Here is a 21,688-nt window from a genome sequence, read left to right as displayed (position 1 = left end):
TCCACCATGTGGTTTCAGGGATCAAAGTCTGACTCTCTCTTTTGGTGGGAAGGGCCAATAGCCAAAGAACCATTTCATTCCCTCTGTTCCATTGTTTTAACAATTCTGAATTTTATTTATCACAGCATTCATTTTCCTAGAGTTTCATTGCAAGTCTCTGAAATTTGGTTGATTTCAAACAATATAAACATTCACTGATACATTTCTCGAGGCCAGGGGTCTGTGGTGAAGGTGCTGTTAAAACGATATTCCCTTCAAAACTTCTGGGAGCCAGTCTGTCCTGGCTGCTTGTGACTTACGCTGACTCTGGGATTCCCTAGCTGGGGGCTGCACCCTTATATCCCTTCTATTTTCCCATGATCTTGTTTTGTTCCTCCCTTCCCATCTGTGTCTCATAATACACTTGTCTTTGAATTTAGGAAAAACCTATATGATCCTGAATCCTTTCAAGATTCTTTTTTTTTTAGGTGAAAGAACACTTTTATTTTTTAATTTTTATTGCTTTTATTTTTTATAGTGATCTTTTCTTTTTTTGTCATTTTTTTATTTTAAATAGCTTGTTTTACATGTCAATCCCAGTTCCCTCTCCCTCCCCTCCTCCCCACTCCCCTTTCCCCCCACCCTCCCACCCTATTGCCAAATCCTTCCACATAGGGGATATCAGAGTCTGTCATTTTACTCTGGGTAGGGTCCAGGCACTCCCCTAAGAGTCCAGGCTGAGAGAGCATCCCTCTTTGTGCTATAGGCACACGAAGACTGTTTGTATATCAGGGATAGACACTGATCCACAGCACAGGGCCCCATAGGTTGCCCAGGCCTTCTCGCTGACACTCACATTTGGGGGGTCTAGATCAGTCCCATACTGGCCTCCTCACTGTCAGTCTGGAATCCAAGAGCTCTCCCCTGTTCAGATCAGCTGTCTCTGCTGGTTTTGCCAGCCCATTCTTTGCCAATTTGCTCATCACTCCTCTCCCTCTGTCATTGGGCTCCTTGGGTTCAGTTCAGTGATTAATTGTGTGTTTGCCTCTGCTTCCACCAGTCACAGGATGAAGGCTCCCGGATGGTTATAGACATCAAGTTCATTATCAGGAATGGGCATTCGAGGTGGTCTCTCCACTATTGCTAAGCTTGCCAATTGGTGTTATCCCTTTAGATCACTCGAGGTCGCTCTGGTGCCTGATCTGTATTCGATCCTATGATTCCCTCTTCCCCCTATTCTGCCCCCACCCCCTCAACTTCCTTTTCCCCCATGACCAACTCACTTCCTCTTCACCCCCTCTCTTCTTCCCAGGTCCCACTCCCCCCCACTCCTCTCCGTGTTCCCCATCCATTCAGAGGATCTTGTCTCCATCCTCTTCTCTTGGATACTATGCATATATGCATATCTTTTAGGTCCTTTCTTGTTTCCCAGACTCTCTATCAGTGGAAGTGCAGACTGGCACTATCCTGATCCATGTCTAAAAATCCATATATGAGTGAGTACATACCATGTTTGTCTTTTTGCGACTGGGTTACCTCACTCAGGATGGTTTCTTCCAGTGCTATCCATTTCCCTGCGAATTTCAAGATTCCATTGTTTTTTTCTGCTGAGTAATACTCCATTGTGTAAATGTACCACATTTTCTCTATCCACTCTTCAGTTGAGGGGCATCTAGGTTGCTTCCAGGTTCTGGCTATTACAAATAATGCTGCTATGAACATAGTGGAGCAGATGCCCTTGTTGTATGAACTTGCCTCATTTGGATATATGTCTAAGAGTAGAATTGCTGGGTCTTGTGGTAGATTAATTCCCATTTTCCTGAGGAATCTCCATACTGATTTCCAAAGAGGCTGTATGAGTCGGCACTCCCACCAGCAGTGGAGGAGTGTCCCTCTCTCTCCACATCCTCTCCAGCATAAATTGTCTTCGGTGTTTTTGATTTTAGCCATTCTGACAGGAGTAAGATGGTATCTCAGAGTTGTTTTGATTTGCATTTCCCTGATGGCTAAGGATGTAAGATTCTTAATGTATTTACCTCTTACTACTTTTCAGTCAAAATAACATTACAGGTTTCATCTTTTGGATGCTCAGTATAATCACTTATACTGCTCAAGTTTCAGTCTGTGATATTTGAAACATTTACAAATATTTTAATTTTAAAAGATATGTGATTTTTTATGATTGCCCATTTAATTTGAAACGAACTTTGCTTTAGCTTATAAAAAAACTGTCATTGAATAGCCTTAATATATTTACTAATCATACTGGTAGGTCTATTAATTGATTTGCAAATGTTAATAATTTGGATAGTTATTCTTTTTTTCTTTAAAGACAGGGACTTGCTATACAGTGCATTCTGGCCTAGAACTCTCAGTCTACCTGTTTCAAACCCAGTGTGTGTAGATGGTCCTGCAGCCATTCAGTCCCAAATAAACACCAAGGCTTATATTAATTATGAACTTTTTGGCCAATTGTTCAAGCTTATTACTTACATACTCTTTCAGTTTAAATTAACCCATAATTCTTATCTATGTTTATTCACGTGGCTCCGTACACTTTCTCTGTAAAGGGGACTGCTTCTTGGCCTTTCCTCTTCCCGAATTCTTCTAGTCTGGTAGCTGTGCCTACACTTCCTGGTTACTGGCCATTCATCATTTTATAAGACAATCTGAGTGGGAATTCTTTACAGTGAACAAGAATATTATCCCACATCAAGTGTGCTTTTATTACAGCCATGCACCACCATACTTAGTTCATTTTTAAAATAGATGTACATGAGATGCATTTTTACATTAGTCTGTTTTCTTATATTTCCTATTTAAACCACTAAGCATAGCAAGTATAACAGATAAAGGAAATTCTAGTTATATTGCAACCTCAAGCATTTGCTAATAAGCTTCACAGATAACACATGGATGGAAAAACTCTCCTTTCTCAATATGTGGACTGAATATTACTGTTTTCACTCATTTTCATGTACTGGGTGTATTAATCTTGCTATGTGTTTTTAACTGTTTCCAAAATACTGTTTATTTCCTTATGTAATAAGATATATTTTTAAAATGGTATGTGTGAGTTAAATGTATTTGAGATTGAAAATGCTGTTTACTTGTCCTTTACATTTTCTATCTTATATGTAATATATTGCTCAATCTTCCATTTACATTCTTTTCAAATGTTAGGAATTTGCAATACTTATGTCTGTAGAGATCCATTTATTGTTGTGAATTCTTAATCTGTTTACTAAGATGCATAGAAATCATGATATACTTTCATTTTGATTTAAAAATAATAGGAAACTCTCATAATATCATTTGAATGAGCACAATTGTATCTTGCAAGTTCATATGAATTTATGATGTATTCCATTTTGCCAGCAGCAAATTTCTGATTAGTTTTCTCTGAAATCTTATTACTCAAATGCAAGAGTTAACAAAAGTAAAGTGTTCCTTAAACAAGATGATGCTTTTCTTTATCCTTTAACCTTAATGTCTATACTTGAGGCATCCATATTTAATAACACTTTTCCTTATAACTCCTATTATTTTGCTGTGATAGAAACATTTGCCTTCCACTTAAAAACATCAGTGATGCTTATAGAGATCAAAGAGAGCCTTAAGTCTCTTTTCTATATAGAAGCTAGATACATTACAATATGCAATATTTCATGAAAATTTAATTTGACTGCTAAATCTAAGTAGTTGAAGACATATAGTTAAACACTCGTTTATTCAATGTCTTAGGAGTGAAATAAGCCAGGAAGACAAACCACCAAATGTTAAAAAAATAACAGTTGTCTTAAAACCTAAGATAGCATAAATAGAATACTTTCATAATTAAACATTATGTACAAATAATTTGCAAGTTTTTTTATTGACAGAATAATTTCAGTACTAACTTTGACATGTCATCTTTTGTTTCTCTTTTTGCCATTTTAAAGGTAGTATTTACTTTGAACATGCATTGTGTATATTTTTTATAAAATCTTAAAAGAAAAATTGGTGGACTGAGAATTTTCCTATTTTTCCACATACTATGTAAAAAATAATTTAAAACAACAAAACTTAATATTAAGAATTTTTCAATAGTGCATTTTAAAATAGGGTAGTTATCTATTCCAATAGTCGTTTGTATATAAAATTTAGGGGACAAATGTCATTTAGGTCTCAGGTTGTACTTACACATTGAATTCATAGTCACACAAAAACTAACAGATATGTCTTCTCAGACTCTGAAGACATGGAAAGCAAAGGTTTAGAATCCCTTAAGGTTGTAATATACAGTTTTCTTCTCTGGTTTAAACATATTATCATTGGTTCTCAAGTGAATCATGTTACCTCTATACTCAACACAAAATATATTGAAAATCAAATCATGCAAACAATATTGTATGTTCTTTGGATCACCATTTGACCCCGTGGTGAAGTGGGAGATCACATACAATTTTCTTGACCAGATTTCTTTGTAAATATGAAATATTTGCTACATTCAAATGGCACCGAGCTTGTAACATTCTGGATGTGGGTTTACAGGTGACTGTTCTTAATGTCCATTCATTACCTCCAGCATCCAACTTTTCTCCATCATTAGTTCAGGACTACAATTTCTAAGTGCCTATCTGAGTTTTTCAGTTTCAGTAATTCTGGAGTGCTAGTCACCATTTGCATTTTTAAAGCATTACAGTTTATTTTGATATTTTTGGACCATTTCTCACTTGGAGGGTATTGTTCTAGGGAGCAATTAGATGCAAAGAAGTTGATTTAAAAACAAAGACAAAAAGTCAAGGAATGTTGCTATATACCCCTTAATACATGGAGATGTGTATAAAATTTTAAAGTCAGCGCTGCTCTCACCAAGGTATTTTATATATTATTGAATTTCAACCATACAATGATTTAAGTAAGAAATATAGGAGTGTTTTTTTAAGTCATTCCACTCCATTTTTAGGGGAATATTTAGAAAATTGAAAGGAAAAGATTTAAAATTCTATCTTATCTATTTCTTTACTCAAAAAAGACATAAAATTACTTGGATAGTGGTCAAAGAAATTTCTGAGAAGATGAAAGACTGGGCGTATGCCCAAGATAAAATGGGGTATTTTATTGTTGGGAATTAAGTTGTATTTCACTTCTAAAATATATCCATTCATATTAAGTGCTCTATGGGCTTTTTACATTTTTAAACAATCATTGTTTATTATCCATGTTTCTATATTGGTGATCCCTGAATTTATTTTTTCCAATCTCCCATAAATTTCAAAGTATTAAGACGTATTAATAGTAGTTCACTGCCCTCTTTTGCAACAGAAAAATGGACTCAAAGTAGACAAGATATATCCTCGGTTTGTTTGCATGGTTCTTGGGAGGCATAAGATGTGAATTAAGGTCTTTAGGATTCTAAACACAGGGTTTTACATCTTTATCTAAAACAGAGTTTCAAAATGTAAAGGAAGCTTTTCAGGGTGTGTGATATACTACAGTTTAAAAATAAAAGTTTCTGGAGACCCACAGACAAACATTAGGCTCAATTTGGTAATTCCTGAAGAAGAAGTGGAGGAAAGATTGTATGAGCCAGAGAGGTCCAGGACCGCAAGAACATGGCTCACATAGTCATCTAAGTAAGACTCACAGGGGCTCACAGAGACTAAAGGGGTGTATCCGTATCAGGGAATCTGTACAGGTCTGAGATATGTCGCCTGCATATATGTTACAGTTGTGTAGCTTAGTGTTGTTGTGGGACTCCTAACAATGGGAGGGGGTTGTTTCATACTCTTTTTCCAGCTTTTGAGACTCTTTGCCTCCTATGGTTGCCCCGTCCAGCCTCGATATGAGTGTATGTGCCTAGTCTTGTAACTAGTTATGTTGTGTTTGCTTGATAGCCTTGAGTGGCCTGCTCTTTTCTCAGGGAAACAGAGAAGAAGTAGATCTGGGGAAGAGGGAAGGCATAACGATGTTTGAAACATGTTTTATATTGTAACTGCCCTTTAAGAAAATACGTTTTTTCTTTAGAATTTGAACAAATGTATGGACTATTAAAGTTTATTTTTCATAAAATATCCATTAATTTCTATTTCATAATAATAACTATGCTGAATATTTTATTATTTAGTTTTTAAATTTAAATAGTAAAACAGTTTTTATCAATTCATGCTTCCAGGATTTCAGACATCACTGTAAGTTAACTATCAAATGCAAGAAGAGATCTTCTGTAGTGCCTTAATTATTTTTAAAGATTTTTTTTATTTTTATCATGAACTTCCAAAGCAAACACACACATTTTACCTTTTCTGACCAAATCAATGTTCTCCAAAATAATGGGAGCCTGGATGGGGGTGTGGATATTAAAAATATCATATTCATGTTTTGTGTTTTTATTCTTTTAGGGCTCCACTGGATTTCCTGGATTTCCAGGTGCCAACGGGGAGAAAGGTGCCCGGGTATGGAGCTTAAGTACATTGTCCAGACATGACTAGTGAATATATCCCTACATGATCCCCTGTTTCTCACCCCCATTTACTGTGACAAATTTACTATACACTGAAACTCTTTGAACTATCTTTGTCAGGGAGTTGCTGGCAAACCGGGCCCCCGGGGTCAACGTGGTCCAACGGTACGTACTTTGTTTCACTATATGGTTTCCATTGTGACATTAGTTTTTCACATTTGTTTTTGAATTTGCTTTACACTGAGTATATTCTCTCATCTCTTATGCAGGGTCCTCGAGGTTCCAGAGGTGCCAGAGGTCCTACAGGGAAGCCTGGGCCAAAGGTATCATCCAACTTTACTATGATTTGTATTAACAAATCCTTGTTTGTGAAAGCAGTGATATGAGGAAGTTTGACTTTCTTTTCACTCTTTTTATTTCTTTCTTTCTTTCTTTCTTTTTTTTGTTTTCAGGGTACTTCAGGTGGTGATGGTCCTCCTGGCCCTCCAGGTGAAAGAGTACGTATTACCCAGCTGAATAATACACAATGAAAATCAATACTTTTGCAAGCACTTAAATTCTGAAAAAGGGGTGTCTAAAGACACATTGTACATATTCATATACAGATTCCAGTCTGAGTTAAGAAATTCTTACTTTTTATAATTCCTTTCCTCTGCTAATTTAAAAGCGTGCTAGGTAAGGTACCAATAATATTATAGAAATGAGAGAAATGATGTGTATAATTGGCCTAAGTTATAACAGTTACTCCAACTAAAATACAGTTGGATCCCTATGCTTCCTCTTGTTTTCCATATTAGTACTCGGTTTGTCAGTGGAACTGACAGTAACATTGTGTTGGTAAAATGCAAGTACCAGAAGCCATTAAGTCACAATCAATATGCATCCAAGGCAAGATAAAACAACTATTCCAGTAAATAAAAAACTATTTAGTAAATTGATTTTCAATTGACATAAAATAAAGCCAGATACAGATGAGCAACCAAGACCTTTGTTTGGCTGTTTTGGCAAGAGGCAGAAAGCAATATTGGAAAGCAATGGTCTTGAAATCATTTTAAATTTTAAAGTTTGTATTATATCCAATGAAATTATAATCAGCCTTTGTTGTCTATAATGAATCCAAGTATTATTAATTTATGCTTCTTTAATTTTGTAGATCTTTTGTGTGTAAGATATGTAAGTGTGTGTGTGTGTGTGTGTGTGTGTGTGTGTGTGTGCGCACGCTTGGGCACCACTGTGTCGTAATGAAAGTACATGTGTGGAAGTCAGAGGTCAACCTCTAATAATGGTTCTTGTTTTCCACCTTTTTTTAATTTTGAGATGCGCTCTTTTTATTGTGTTTCTGCTCTGTGTCACAGGCTATTTGGCCTAAGTGAGTCCAAGGATTCATCTCTCTGTGCCTTCCATCTCCCCATGGGAACAGTCAGATTACATATGCAGTCTCCAGCATCCAGCTTCCTTATTAGGCTTCTGCGTTTCAAATATGGGTCTTTGTGCTTGAGCCATCTCTTCAGCCCATATTTTTTGTATATTTTTATTTGAAACTCAAGTTGATGTTTCACAAAGGGAACACAGAGACACCTGTTATAGATAACTGGAAACAGAGCATGAAAGTTTGAGAGATGGCTCAGCTATTAAAGGCTAGGCTCACAACCAAAACTACAAGAAAGTTTGAATTCCTGGATAAAAAAATGCAGTGAAATATAATTTCTATATTTTAATAAAATAGGAATAGATTAGAAGAAAAGAATAAGCATTTAATTAAAATTTCCTTATGGCCTGGTTCCTATTTAATTAAAATACATATTTTTTCTGTAGATTAACTATTCATCTTCTACATTTTGAATTCATAAATAATGTACATATTTGATATATTTTATGGTTCAAGTAATGTTCATAAAAAGATATAGTTGACTTAAATGATTGAATCATTAAATTAATAGGAAAATTTAGCAAACCATCCAACAGCTGAGTTTTATCACGCTTTAGAGCCCCTATGAACGTGCATGTTGATTTGTAAGACAGCATGATTAAACAAATGGAGTCCGTGGGAAAAGACATTGAGAGGGAGATTGTACATTCTGAATACCAGAATGAAGGGTGTTTTCTTTGCTTTGTTTTTTTCTGTTTTCACCCTAGAATGGCTCATTTCCAATAAAACTATTCAATTATTCATTTTCTCCATAGGAGGAAAATATTACTGCTCTTTTTTGGTAAATGACATATATCTCTATATTATTCCCCATTTATTGGCAGGGATGTAACTGTTCTTTATTCTTTTACTATGTTGTATTTTGCTTTAATTTTTAATTATCATGTAAAGTATCAGATTTCTTTATGACATTTCAAAACAGTTTGTTTCTTCTGCCCTCACCTTCCTCTTCTTCCCATATTCCTTTCCACATACAACACCATTTTGTCTTTGTGTGTATGCGTGTCACAAGTGTCGTGTAACACATTCTTCAACTCCTCTTTTTCACCTGATATTTTCCCAAGTGACCATCAATTATTAATTCTTCAGTGTTTGGTGATTTCATAACAGTTTTCAAAGCTACATGAATACACTGAAGTTTCTTTTTGATTTTAAGATAGATGCTGGCAAGAGCAAAAGGTCAGATTTTTTTGTGATGTGCCATTGGATTAGAATGGTAATAAAAATTTTCCTTATGAAGCCAAAGCTGATAATGTAAAAAGTAAGGTATTTTGAAGACCCACTTCAGTAAGCTATTGTTTTTTTGGCTTTGGAAACAGTAAATTTAATATTTGTTTTATTATACAGGACATTTCATATGTATTTGTCACATTTTATATGTCTTCATTTTATAGATATAATTATGTGCTTGTCACGTACAGGCTTAACTTTTACTGATCCATTTTTTGATACCAAAACAATCAGCATTTTAAAGATATGTAAATAAGAACCTGAATAATATAACTAATTATGTATCAAGATAGGAATAGTATTATGAATGCACACTGGGGTAGAATGTTAATAAGAATAATTATGAAGTGAAGTTCATCTTGTCTACAAAAGACTCTAATGAAGGGAGCAGAGCTGACAAATGACAGAACTATTGTCACAGCTTATTTGGTAAGGACAAGGCTATGTGATGCATTAGAGATGATCTCATATGTTGACTATATTACTAGAGACATAACTCTATTGGATTCTATTGCGGTTTACATTTTGGAGGTCTATTGAAACTATTTTTAATGTCTTCCTCCATAAATGTTTCCAGTTAATACTAAAAGTGTGAAGCCTCTCAGTACAGATGGATATGCTCTGTTTTTTTTTTAATGATTTTAATTAATAAAATTTCTCCTTAGACAAGTTCATATCAATGCACAAAGTACTGACCAATCTCCCACCATTCTTTTCCTTTCTCCTTCCCATCATCGTTTATCACTCCATTCTTTCCACAAACCTCTCCCTTACTTTCATGTCTATATTTTATTTTGTAACGTACCGACATTAACTGGGGTATCTATGTGACCCTTGGTTTGGAGCTGTCTGTCTGAGCCCAGTGGGTTCATCCAAGGGTGCAATGTAAAGGCATCGGATCCTAATCTCCCAGATTCTATCACTAGCCAATAGTTCAGTGGTTAAGGATAAAGCCACCACAAGAAACCACCCACCTTTCATAACGGATGTTTGATAAGGCCAGTGATATGGGTTTGTTAGTAATTGATGTGTGTGTGGTGAGTTTACTTCCTGTCCTCTCCATTATTTCCCAAGCCCTTGGAGGGTGTATAACTGTCTTGTTTATGAATATTAGCATTTTATATGAACTGTAAATATTCACAATGATCTTGAGATAGGAGCATTGGTGTGTTGCACATTTTACAAGATTAAAAATTGTTTGGCTTCTAATTTAGGACTGGCCAAAATATTAAATTACCATGCATTCATGTCTAAATTAGGGGATATTCATTCTTTCAGTGTTTTATCTAAAGAAATGAACTGCAAAAACTCAAGATATATTATTGAAACTTTATTGTTAAATGTTCTCCACTGTTTTTTATTCTCAGGGCCCTCAAGGACCTCAGGGTCCAGTTGGATTCCCTGGACCAAAAGGCCCCCCTGTAAGTGTAACAGATTCTCTTTTGCTTTATTTGATAGTATTTTATTGCTTGACAGTTGTAACTTACACTTTTACACTTTCTTTTTAAAAAGTTTATTTATTTAATTTTTTACACTCTGACTGTAGTTCTGCTTCCTCCTTTCTTCCAATTCTCTCCCTCTCCAACCCCCCTCCCTGCCTGGTCCACTTTTCTTCTGTTTCTGTTTAGAATGGGGTAGGTCTCCCATGGGAATCAACAAAGCATGGCATATCCATTTACAGTTAGGCTAAGCTCCTCCCCTTACATTAAGGCTGGACAATGCAACCCAGTATGAGGAAAAAGGTTCCCAAAAACCAGCCAAAGCATTAGGAACAGTCCTTGCTTGCACTGTTTTGAGTCCCACAAGTAGACCAAGGTTTTCAACTGTCACATATATAGAGAGGGCTTACCTCAGTCCCATGCTGGCTCCCTGGCTGTTGGTTCAGACACTGAGAGCTCCTATGAGCCCAGATTAGTTGTTTCTATGGGTTTTCTTGTGATGTCCTTGCTTTCAAATGTAAATATTGTAAGAAATCCTTAAAAAATAAAATTTGATTTAAATATTACATAATATATTTTCAGTGTTTTAAGTTCATGTGTGTTTTTGGAAGATAGTTTAAATGTCTCTTGTTAAGCAATATCTTAAATAAAAGCTAGTGTAGTTGTTATTTGTCAGTCATTTTTATAATCAGTATAGTTTATAGAAACTGAAAGTAATTGCTAAATAGGACAGACAAGATATGCTTGAATTTTCCCATTAAATTCTGTAATTAAATGGATTCTTCCATGTTTCTTCAGTGATCACTTCCTAAACTCCTTCCAACATCATGATGCTTCCTAAACCACCTAAAAATATTTATTCATATATTGCCACTGTTGTATTTCTAAAATATATTTGCTATTGAATTTCTCATTATGTATCCATGTGTGGCCTGAATGTACTATGTCGACCCAGCTGAACTCCAATTCACAGCAATCCGTTTACTGAATGCTAGGATTAAAGTCATGTGCTACCATGCCTGGCTGCAGTAGATTCTTAGAACTTTTTTATAAAATCTTTATAAAATCTTTGTAGTCCAGCACTATTTTGGATGTTTTCCTTATTAATCTCCACAAAGTTACCGAAAACACTGTTTTAAACCTTAAATACTTAAGGAAATGTCAGGTAGGATATGTTCACTTGTTTCTCTCTCTCTCTCTTTCACTCTCTCTCTCTCTCTCTCTCTCTCTCTCTGTGTCTCTGTCTCTCTGTTTCTGTCTCTCTCTCTCCCCCCCTCTCTCTCTGTCTCCCATTGTGAGCTATAATGAGTTTATTCACTTGTTTGGTGCAGAAGCACTAAAGTATAGTCTGTCCCCAGCAGCAGCATCACGTGGGACATTTTTCAAGATGCAATCTACTTAAATAAAGTCTCAGGAGAAAGGTACCAGCCACAGTTTAACGGATCTCCACATTGTCTGAAAATGCTAATGTTTTGAACCATTACTGTAATCTAGGCTAGCCAGTCTTCCTCAGAATTTATCATTTACGTAAGTCATTCTGATAAATTTCTCAGTTTGAAATACCAGCATGAATGAAATGTGCAACACAAGCACCTTATCAGAAGTTTTACAGTAATTTTTGATGGTGATTAGATTGTGTTTTGAAACTAAACAATTCTATTTATCACCTTAAATGTATCAAGAAACATTTTTGTCTGTACTCAGAGGTGAAGAACAGGTCAGGTAGCTGACATTAAAATAAACTGTTACTTTTTTCTCTATGTAAATTTTTTACATACTGTCTGTATATTGTTTAAGTGAGCAGTAAACTCTATGTAAAGTTTCATATCCAAGTGAAATCATAGTTCCTAAACTTATACATGCATATTGTTTGTGATAATTTCCATAAGTATTTTGATATCATGTATTTAGATCATTTTTACCAAATCAGTCTAATGAAGTGTACAATATTTTCATAACATTTTACTCCTTTTCAATGTTACAAACTGCTTCCTTGTGTAATATAACCTTGTTAAACAAAGTCATTGGACTCATTTTATTCAGATATTTACAGCATTCTCTTCCATGTTTTTCAGTAAGCTTTGGATAATTGATCATGCACTCTTATTTTTTTTTCACTGTGAGGGATTAGAGACACAGTAATGATCTACAATTGAGAAGAGAATCATTTACAGTTGATTTGATAGATGTCACTTTAAGGAGAATTATTTACTCTTTTCTGACAAATAAAATTAGTAAAGCTTGAAATAAAGCTATCTTCCATTTTTCTGACATTATTATATAACCTTTGGCAAAAAGAATACTATATTTGTGACATATATAGTATTAAAATTGAGAACTAATTTCTACAATTAATTGTTGCAACTTGCATTAAAATATTATGTAAAAATACACATATATTAGACTTGGAATCTTTCATTTATAATCCGTAAATCTCATTTCAATTATAGACTGTTGTTTACTGTTTTTTGAGGTTTATGTTTTCATGGTCATTCCCTCTTTTCCTCCCTCTTTTCTTCTCTTCCTTCCTCACTCCCTCTTTCCCTCCCTTCTCTTCCTTTCTGTCATCTGTCTGTCTGTCTGTCTTTCTAGATGTCATCTCAACACTCTAATGTAGTCTCTCCCGGACTCCTGGCTTTCCCTCTTGTCTCTGTCTCCAAAATATTGGAATTCCAGTCTCAATGTTACCATATTTCAATGCTGTATAGTTTTGTAATTTAAGAACAAATATTAAAATTTGTAGCATGACTATCATGAGGAATTGCTCAGGGTCAGTTAGAAGGAATCAAACAGCTCTAAGCAATTACTTGTATCATCACAGAAGCCCATGGTCAATATGTGAGTTTTCATGGAGATTAACTTGACTCTTCTATTCATTTTCCAACCCTATTGAGGGAGCTGTCTCCTTTCATGAATAAAATAATTATTTTAAAATTGGTGTTTTGGTCTGCTGGGAAATTAGTTGGCTTTATTTTATTGATTAGTAATATAGATTAAAAACAGTTAATTCAGAATAGTTACATAATTCTGAAATTTATACTGAAGAAAAGCCTGATGCTGTTGTTTTTGGCCCAATAACTCTATCCCTCAGATTGTCTAGGAACTCCATTCAAAGTCATGATGTGTTCGTTCCAAGTTAGCATCCTTTAGATCTAAGGTCATCATTTCAAAGGATGATCATTTTAGTAACTGAAATATAATTTGTACTAGTAAGGAATGGGATGCTTATTGCTTACACCCATGGGTTTATTAGAAATATGTGTAGGTCTTGCACTGATAACTATGCATATATTTGATGGCATTTTAGTGTCCTGGGGGAATAAGCAGGGTACATTTTGTAATCCTTCATCTAACATCCTATGGTCTGAAAACTTTATAATGGCCTCAGACTGGAAGCACATTTCTTCCATCTCTGTTAAAACAGTAGCAGTATAGAAAAAAGTTTGCTTGCTGGTTTGTAAACCTGTGTATAGACCAGTCTACCAGCAATTAACTATGTATATCTTTGTCTCTCTAAGCTCTGGGTAAAACTTCATACTTTATTACTACACACCTAATGGCTAAGGCAGAGATAATTGGCATATGGTGTTAAATGAAATGAAAGTTATTTTACAAAATGTTTTGGATCTTTTATTAATGACTCCTAATTTTGGCTTTGTGGGGGAGGATGACAGTGAAATCACAACACTGATCTTGGACAATAAGAAAATGAAAACATTCAACAAGCCTTATTATATGAACTGTCATAGTCACAATGTTTAAATAAAATCTGATAATTTTGTGTTGAAATGGATGGGTCAGGTAGAAGACATGGTACAGGGCATTGTCAGAAGCAGCCATGAAACATGCCAGTGACTCTAAAAGTCTCATCAAAATGAAAGATACCCATGGAAGTGTTCTTTTTTAATTCAAAGGCTTTTGTTCAAAACAACTCCATATTAGCATATATAACAATAGACCCTTGAAAACAACACTACTTAAATAATTAACAGTAGTGAGGACTGATATGCCTGTCATAAAAATACCTTGATTAAAATGTCTATCTATCCTCATTTATTTAGAATAGAATGTTTGTATAAACCTACAATTTATGCTTTGAAAAATGAACTGGTGTCGAATAGCTTCTTTTTTGTTGTTGTTTTTTTTTGTTTTGTTTTGTTTTTCGAGACAGGATTTCTCCGTATTGCTTTGGAGGTTGTCCTGAAACTCACTCTGTAAACCAGGCTGACCTCGAATTTACAGAGATCCCTCTGCCTCTGCCTCCCGAGTGCTGGGTTTAAAGGCGTGTGCCACCAATGCCCGATGTCGAATAGCTTCTTAGGAGTATAATCTATAAGACTGTTAAAAGAACCGATCAATGTCTATTAGGTTTTTAGAATATGGAAACCTTATAAAGTTGCTTTTTTAAAATACTTAGTTAATTGCTTCATTTCTTTCCTCAGACATGGCAAACAGCCCCCTGGCAGAAAGCTATAATGTAGTAAAAATTTCCCTAGTAGTTCATAAGTATTTTGCTTCTTGGAGGACATGTTAGGAAAGATACAACTCTTTTTGAAGACTTTTACAATTGAGCGGTTTTTCCATTTGCTTGAAGTAGTTTTACAAATTAGCATTTCTTTCTCATTTTTTGTCAGAAATTCGATGACCACTAGAGGGCACTCACTTTCTCTTTCACCCACAGTTTATTTCCTTGGAATTGAGTTGTGAAGAAAAAGCACAGGGAAATCTCATTCTGTTTCAAGCACTGAAAAACTAATGCTTTGCTAAAGTAAAACTATGCATATGTATATGTTTTCAAAATACAGAGGCATATGAAAAAATTCATTGAAATGCCAAGTCCCTGAATAGTTTTACAAATTTCCCATGGTCTCCGTTTTTCATTAAGAAGTCAATTCACAAACAAGTATACATAAAATCAGTCAAATATCACCTTTTATAAGAGTAAAACCATCAAAATGAAATGTGCTATGAAATGCAAGATGGTGATTTCTACAATACTCTTGAGCTATAACGTCATGCAAGAAGTAGTTCTGCAGTATTTATGACATGGATATTTAATGTTTTTTATCCCAGGGCCCTGCTGGGAAGGATGGACTACCAGGACACCCTGGGCAGCGTGGAGAGACCGTAAGTGACTCATGTTTTTGTTTTTATTTTTTATAATGAAATTTACTCTCACACAACACAATTTCACAAAAAACTACAAAAACCAAACCTGTATTATTATCAGTTAAATTACTTTTTTTCTGTACAGTGTCATAATTAAGTTTCTTTAATTTGTAGTATCTCACTCAGTTTAATTTTATTCTACTCATGCCCACTGTAATTAACTTTTTCTTTTTTCTTTCTCTTTTCCATTTATTGAAGAAAAATATTTACTCATACAGTATATCTTAGAGTTTCCCCTCCCTCTGTTCCTCCCAGTTCCTTCCTACCTATCTCCTCTCCAGAATCCATTCATTTTCTGTTTCTCACAAGAAAAGAACAGGCTTGTTAAAGATGACAACCAAACACTAAAAAATAAAATATGATAAGCTAAAACAAAAACTATCACATTGAAGTTTGACACAGAAATCTAATAGAAGAAGAAGAGTCCCAAGAGCAGGCACCAGAGTCAGAGACCCTCCCATTATCACAGCTGGAGTCCCATAAAAATACTAAGCTAGTAGCTATTACACATACTCAGAAGACCTGGTGCAGACCGATGTAGGCCTTGTGATTGCTATAAGCTCACATATGCCTTGCTTAGCTGAGTCAGGCATGGGTCCTTGCTTTCCTGGTGTCGTCTAATTCCTCTGGCTCTTACAATATCTGTAGCATTCCCTGAGTATTGAGATGAGGGATTTGATGGAGATCTCCCATTTAGATACTCTTTGCACAGGATGTATGGCTGTGGGTCTCTGGATCTGTACCCATATGCTACCACTGAGCCTTTTATTAAAATATTTTAGCAAATGCATAAATAGACCCAAGTGTTAGCCTTTTCAAGTTCACCTGAAAAAATGAGATGCTTGTTAGTATGATTATTGATACAACCAGCATTTTTAGAAGGATCTAACAGAGATGACATCATAGCTGGGATATCCTCTACTAGATGCCACCTGGATTCATCCACTACAGACTGTTTATAGCTATACCTCACCTAATCCCTCAGTGCTAGAATATTCTAGCAGTCTTAGAGGTTGAGATTTTTCTGAAATGGCAACTGTAAGGAAAAAGTTGAATTGAAAATAAGCTTTATGTCTAATAGGAAATGTAGGTTGAAAATTGTAATTTGATTTTTAAAATGTCAGTGGGAAATACAACTATAACCTGATTGAACAGCTCACCCTATTTTGGAATTCATGGGCAGAGGGAAAACAAAGCTCCCCTGGTGTGCTGCTGTGTTTGTTTTTTTGCTTATTTTGCTTCTCTTAAACTCCACATCTGTTTAGCTCAGTGGGTTGTTATTTTAATCAAAAATCCTCACTGCTGGCCATGATTGCATGGAGCAAATCATTGGATCTCACAGTTAGTTAATTTTATTCACTGTTCTTGAGGAAACCAGGATACAAACTACCTTTGACTATTTTGTTGAAAACCCCATTTAGTGCATGCATTCTGTCTGCTAGCATTAAAACATATTTATAATTACATGGCAGTACATCATAACAAATGCTGAACTTTTTTATTAATTTTCTGCAATGGGAAAAACAATCCATCATTAGTAATATAGTTCCCGTCTTGCTCACCATCTTACAATTCTTGGTTTATCAAATATTAATTTTAGCTGACATTTTCAGTGTAAGTTTTCCAAAAGAAAATCAAGAAATACATACTGGGGCCCAAAATAAAATTTATTCTTGGAATGGTATATCCAGAGGAAGAACAATAACTCACACTCAAATTTACAAAGACCGTCTTATTAAAATCCTGTAACCCACATTTTTTACCAAAGTCATGGACCTCCTGAGAACAATTCTAGCATACTTCTAACGTGTCATTGAAGAATCAATAACTAGAGAATTAATAATTAAGAGTTTCCTCATCTCTAAATGTAAGGTTGAATATGATGAAAATATGTTGTTTGGAATTCTCTAAAGAATTAATTTTAAATACACCTTTTTTTTTAAGAAACTGTATCATAAAACATTAAAATGTAAAACAAGAGGAAAAAGAATTTGTTAGTTAGAGCTTCAGGGAAGTTTCTATCCAGTTATTTTTCATGAAAAGATGGTTAGTTTTGAAAAATTGTATCATGATTTCTACAGTTAAGAGAACAGTGAACAACCCTATAGCTAGAAATTAACTATTTTCTTTCAACTTTTTTCTGTGTTGACTAGAATTCAAACATTTCCTTTAAAATATTCCAAAATTAATGTGGATATTCTTTGTTGTATATGTGTTTCCTTATTTCAAAGAAGAAATTATTTATTTACATTTGAAACTCATCTCCAGTTAAAATCCTTCCAAATAAATTTTTGAGTCTTATTTGAAAGCCTTTTTGTTTTTGTTGGGGTGACTGCCCAATAAAAACTATTAATAATTTTAATATATCTTGAAAATATACTAATTCATGTGAGGGCCACTGTAGAATTCATTATTGTCCATGAAATGAATTAAGTTCATTTTGATATTATCACAATAAAAACTATTTTTTGTTGGGCATTGCAACAAATTCTCCAATCACTCATTAATGTATGAGGTTAATTTCTGTTCACAGAGACTTTGAAAAGTACTACCTTAACTTAAACTATTCCAAAATTAAGCCAGGTGATAGTGGCCCATGCCTTTAATCCCAGCACTCAGGAGGCAGAGGCAGGCATATGTCCGTGAGTTTGAGACAAGTCTGGTCTACAAGAGCTAGTTCTAGGACAGCCTCCAAAGCCACAGAGTGAACCCTGTCTGGAAAAACCAAAACAAACAAACAAAACTTCCAAACACAGTTTTATAATGTGGCATTCTGAAGTAAGAAAATTCCATTCTGAATTGTAATAATTTAATTTATTTATATGATTCTAATGTCAAATCCATTAGATATTTATACATGCTCTGGATGCTTTGTATGGGCAGGCATATGGACAGGACTACTTTTCCGTTCTCTCCAAAACCATCATTTACACTATTGAGCTAGCAGCCATGTGGCTCGTTGTATGTAAATTTTCAGTTCTCCACTTTTTCTTCATCACTGACGTTAATCAATTCATTGTAGTAAGTTGTTACTCAATTAATTCTATGTACTATCCATGTTCCTGCAGTTACTAAGACAAAGCTTCATAAAATGTTATGTCTTTTAAAGGCCAGAATTGCATATTTTGCCTTAAAATCAAACTTAATTGATCAGAAGTTTAGAGAATACAATGCAGGCCTCAGGAATGGGTAAATTCAAACAGGCAGTTATGACTGTTTAAGAGTGAGAGAGGCAAGATCAATGTGTTTCAAAACTATGGCCACTTCCAAAGCAAAGCCACACTGTAATAGCTGTCTAAGATGATACTATGTGGAATTTTTTTTTACTGATGTGGCTTGATACATGTATGGGATCTAGTTGAATAGATCAGATGGATTCTGATGGTGGTTCGGGGTAACATGCACAAGTGAGTGAACCTGATATAATGTCTGAAGTTATCAAGGAAAGAATTCAATATAGCTTGAATGTCTACTAGGGAAGTAAAGAGAAGGTTGTATGTTGAATACTTTCTCACATGATGCAATGCGCTTTATGTGAGATTGAAGGAAGCCTAGGAACTGAATGGGTTTTGTCAATAAAAATATTGTCCATAGAATCTTGTGTCATCCAGGAGGAAAACTTCCAAAGAATCATAGCAGGCCTCCATGCTGAGATGGAAATGGCAGCAGACACTGCTGGTACTGTCCAGTGGAGACCAATTGAGAAAGAGCAGAGTTCAGCACAGATCAGCAATTTATAAACAGTATTGGGTAAATGGAAGAGTTTCCCAGTATGGGGATATGATTGCAATAATAGAGGTCGTTGGCATAACATGGAAGCATTAAGTATATGTGAATACATTCTACATTTGTGTATACACATATACCATTTGAATATTCATGCATATGGTGTACACACATGTAGATATGTAATTATATGTGAGTGTACATAGCATGTAGTCTGAGCATGGATTTTTCAAACTCATTAGTTGATTCCATGTTAAAATTATAAAATAGTAAATAAATTCTATTAATTTTCTTAGAACATCATCATTTTGTCATTGAGGATTATTGCACAAGTAGAAGTCTAGTGATCTTAAATTTAAAAATAGGAGAAATATACTTTCTTTCCCTGAAATATGAACTGTAGTATGAAAAATTCAGACTTTTTTTTAACTTTCCTATAATTTAAAAATCATACACTTTTGTAAGTTTTAATACAATCATAGAAAGAGCATAGAAAGGCCAGTTTCTATTTGTTTCCTGCTTTTCTTGTTTATGCTGTTTCCATATTTTATTGATTAAAGATAGTGTAAGCACTATATGCTTTTATTGTTTATGGGGAGAAGACTTTTCTCTCCAGGTTTTTGTATTTATTTTTCCAACTTTTACTGTAGATTATAATACTTGAGAAAGAAATCTATAATAATAAAATCACATGAAAAAGTTAATCCATGAATATGGAAAAATGTTCAGAATCTTGCTTATAGCTTTTATAGATTGTACTTTACTTTCTTAGGGATTTCAAGGCAAGACCGGTCCCCCTGGGCCAGGAGGTGTCGTTGGACCTCAGGTATGTCTCCACTCATTGTGTAGCTGAGGGCAGCTTTGTGGAAAAATTATATACACATGTTTAACTTATTTAACAATAAGTTAAAGAGTTTTCATATTTACAGACAAAGGAACTTGAACCTAGAAATGTATGCGAAAAGTAGGGGCACATTCTCTTTAATCATGTCCAGAGAATAAAAATGTGTTGTTTTTTTAGTAAAATGTAGGGGATGTCATTTCATAAGCAACTGCAGTAATGGGTTTCACTTTCAGAGAGTCTTGGCTGCTAGAATTGTTCTCAGTATATGTTTTTAACTGAAATCATTCATTTTGCTGTGGCAGCGGAGAGCAACTGGTTGCCATTCCCTCTTTACACTGAAAGCTTAACATACCACAGCTTTTCAAACAGCAGCCACAGGGGGACACACAGAGAACCTGGCATTTCCTCTCAGCAATTGCTGTACCTTCAGGCAGCTAGTTTTTGATTACAACTTTAAGTAAAAACTCAAGGACTGGACTCCCGGACTCCTTAGCTTCATTCCTCAAACTTTGTCAAGTGAATATGAATTAATTATTTGTAGGGGAGTTCCCGGGACAGGAAAAAATGTGCTTCATTTGTTTGGGGTCCAAGGAGCTTTGACTTTATTGCCAAGTAATGAATGACTCCTTGAGTATGCGCCAGAGTGATATCAATGTCTCTATATTGTGAAGCTGAATTGACACCTTGTATAAAAAGGGGAATAAGGCAAAACTGTCATTTATAACACATAGTTTTAAAGAATAGTTGGGCTAATTCCCTCTCAAGCAATTCTAGTACAGGACAAAGAATTTATCCTTGCATACTTCATACAGTTCCCCGGCACATCTGGTCACTCTCACCAAGACTACAATGAGTTTCTCAAACACGTTCCAGGTACACTACCGTCATTAAGTTCTAGGAAATATTTTGTTGGGCATTATGAAAATAAAGAAAAATAATCTAATGAAGGAGAGTAATATTTGAGTTTGCTTTGTATTTATTTGACAAAAATGAAAGGACACTCTAATATGGCTTTGCTTGTTTTATTTAGGGACCGACTGGAGAGACTGGTCCAATAGGTGAACGTGGGCATCCTGGACCTCCTGGTCCTCCTGGTGAGCAAGGACTACCTGGTGCTGCAGGAAAAGAAGGTGCAAAGGTACAAGATCAAGGGCATTTGCTTACTCAAAGCTTCCATACACTCCTCTCCAACTAAAAGTGCATTTCACACTACTAAATGTCAGAGAAATTTACCATGGAGATATTTAGGGTAAGGTTGTTATATCTCAAAACATTACTGAATAATAACACAAGAATAATTTCATTGACCATAATACTACCAGTTCACATATACCCTATCTATTTTATTTTAATATGTATGGCACTCCTAATGACAACTCTTTAATTAAATGATGTTCAAAGTCTCCTTGCATATTTTCTTTAATTAA

General features: G+C 34.9%; 1 protein-coding gene across 8 annotated transcripts in view; it reads left to right on the top strand.

Moving 5' to 3' along the window:
- The window catches only part of Col11a1 (collagen type XI alpha 1 chain), a 189,704-nt gene that overhangs the window by 102,448 nt on the left and 65,568 nt on the right, over nt 1-21,688 (top strand). For all 8 annotated transcript variants that reach the window (XM_040752004.1, XM_040752002.1, XM_040752003.1 and 5 more), the window contains 8 exons: nt 6,363-6,416; nt 6,545-6,589; nt 6,694-6,747; nt 6,877-6,921; nt 10,451-10,504; nt 15,596-15,649; nt 20,190-20,243; nt 21,292-21,399. In XM_040752004.1, coding sequence (XP_040607938.1) covers nt 6,363-6,416; nt 6,545-6,589; nt 6,694-6,747; nt 6,877-6,921; nt 10,451-10,504; nt 15,596-15,649; nt 20,190-20,243; nt 21,292-21,399 — 468 coding nt within the window. The remainder of the gene's footprint in view (nt 1-6,362; nt 6,417-6,544; nt 6,590-6,693; nt 6,748-6,876; nt 6,922-10,450; nt 10,505-15,595; nt 15,650-20,189; nt 20,244-21,291; nt 21,400-21,688) is intronic.

Source organism: Mesocricetus auratus, unplaced genomic scaffold (assembly GCF_017639785.1).
Source record: "Mesocricetus auratus isolate SY011 unplaced genomic scaffold, BCM_Maur_2.0 Super-Scaffold_100009, whole genome shotgun sequence".
Classification (NCBI taxonomy): Eukaryota; Metazoa; Chordata; class Mammalia; order Rodentia; family Cricetidae; genus Mesocricetus; species Mesocricetus auratus.
The sequence above is the reverse complement of the archived record's forward strand: the minus strand, read 5'-3'. Positions and strand labels throughout refer to the sequence as shown.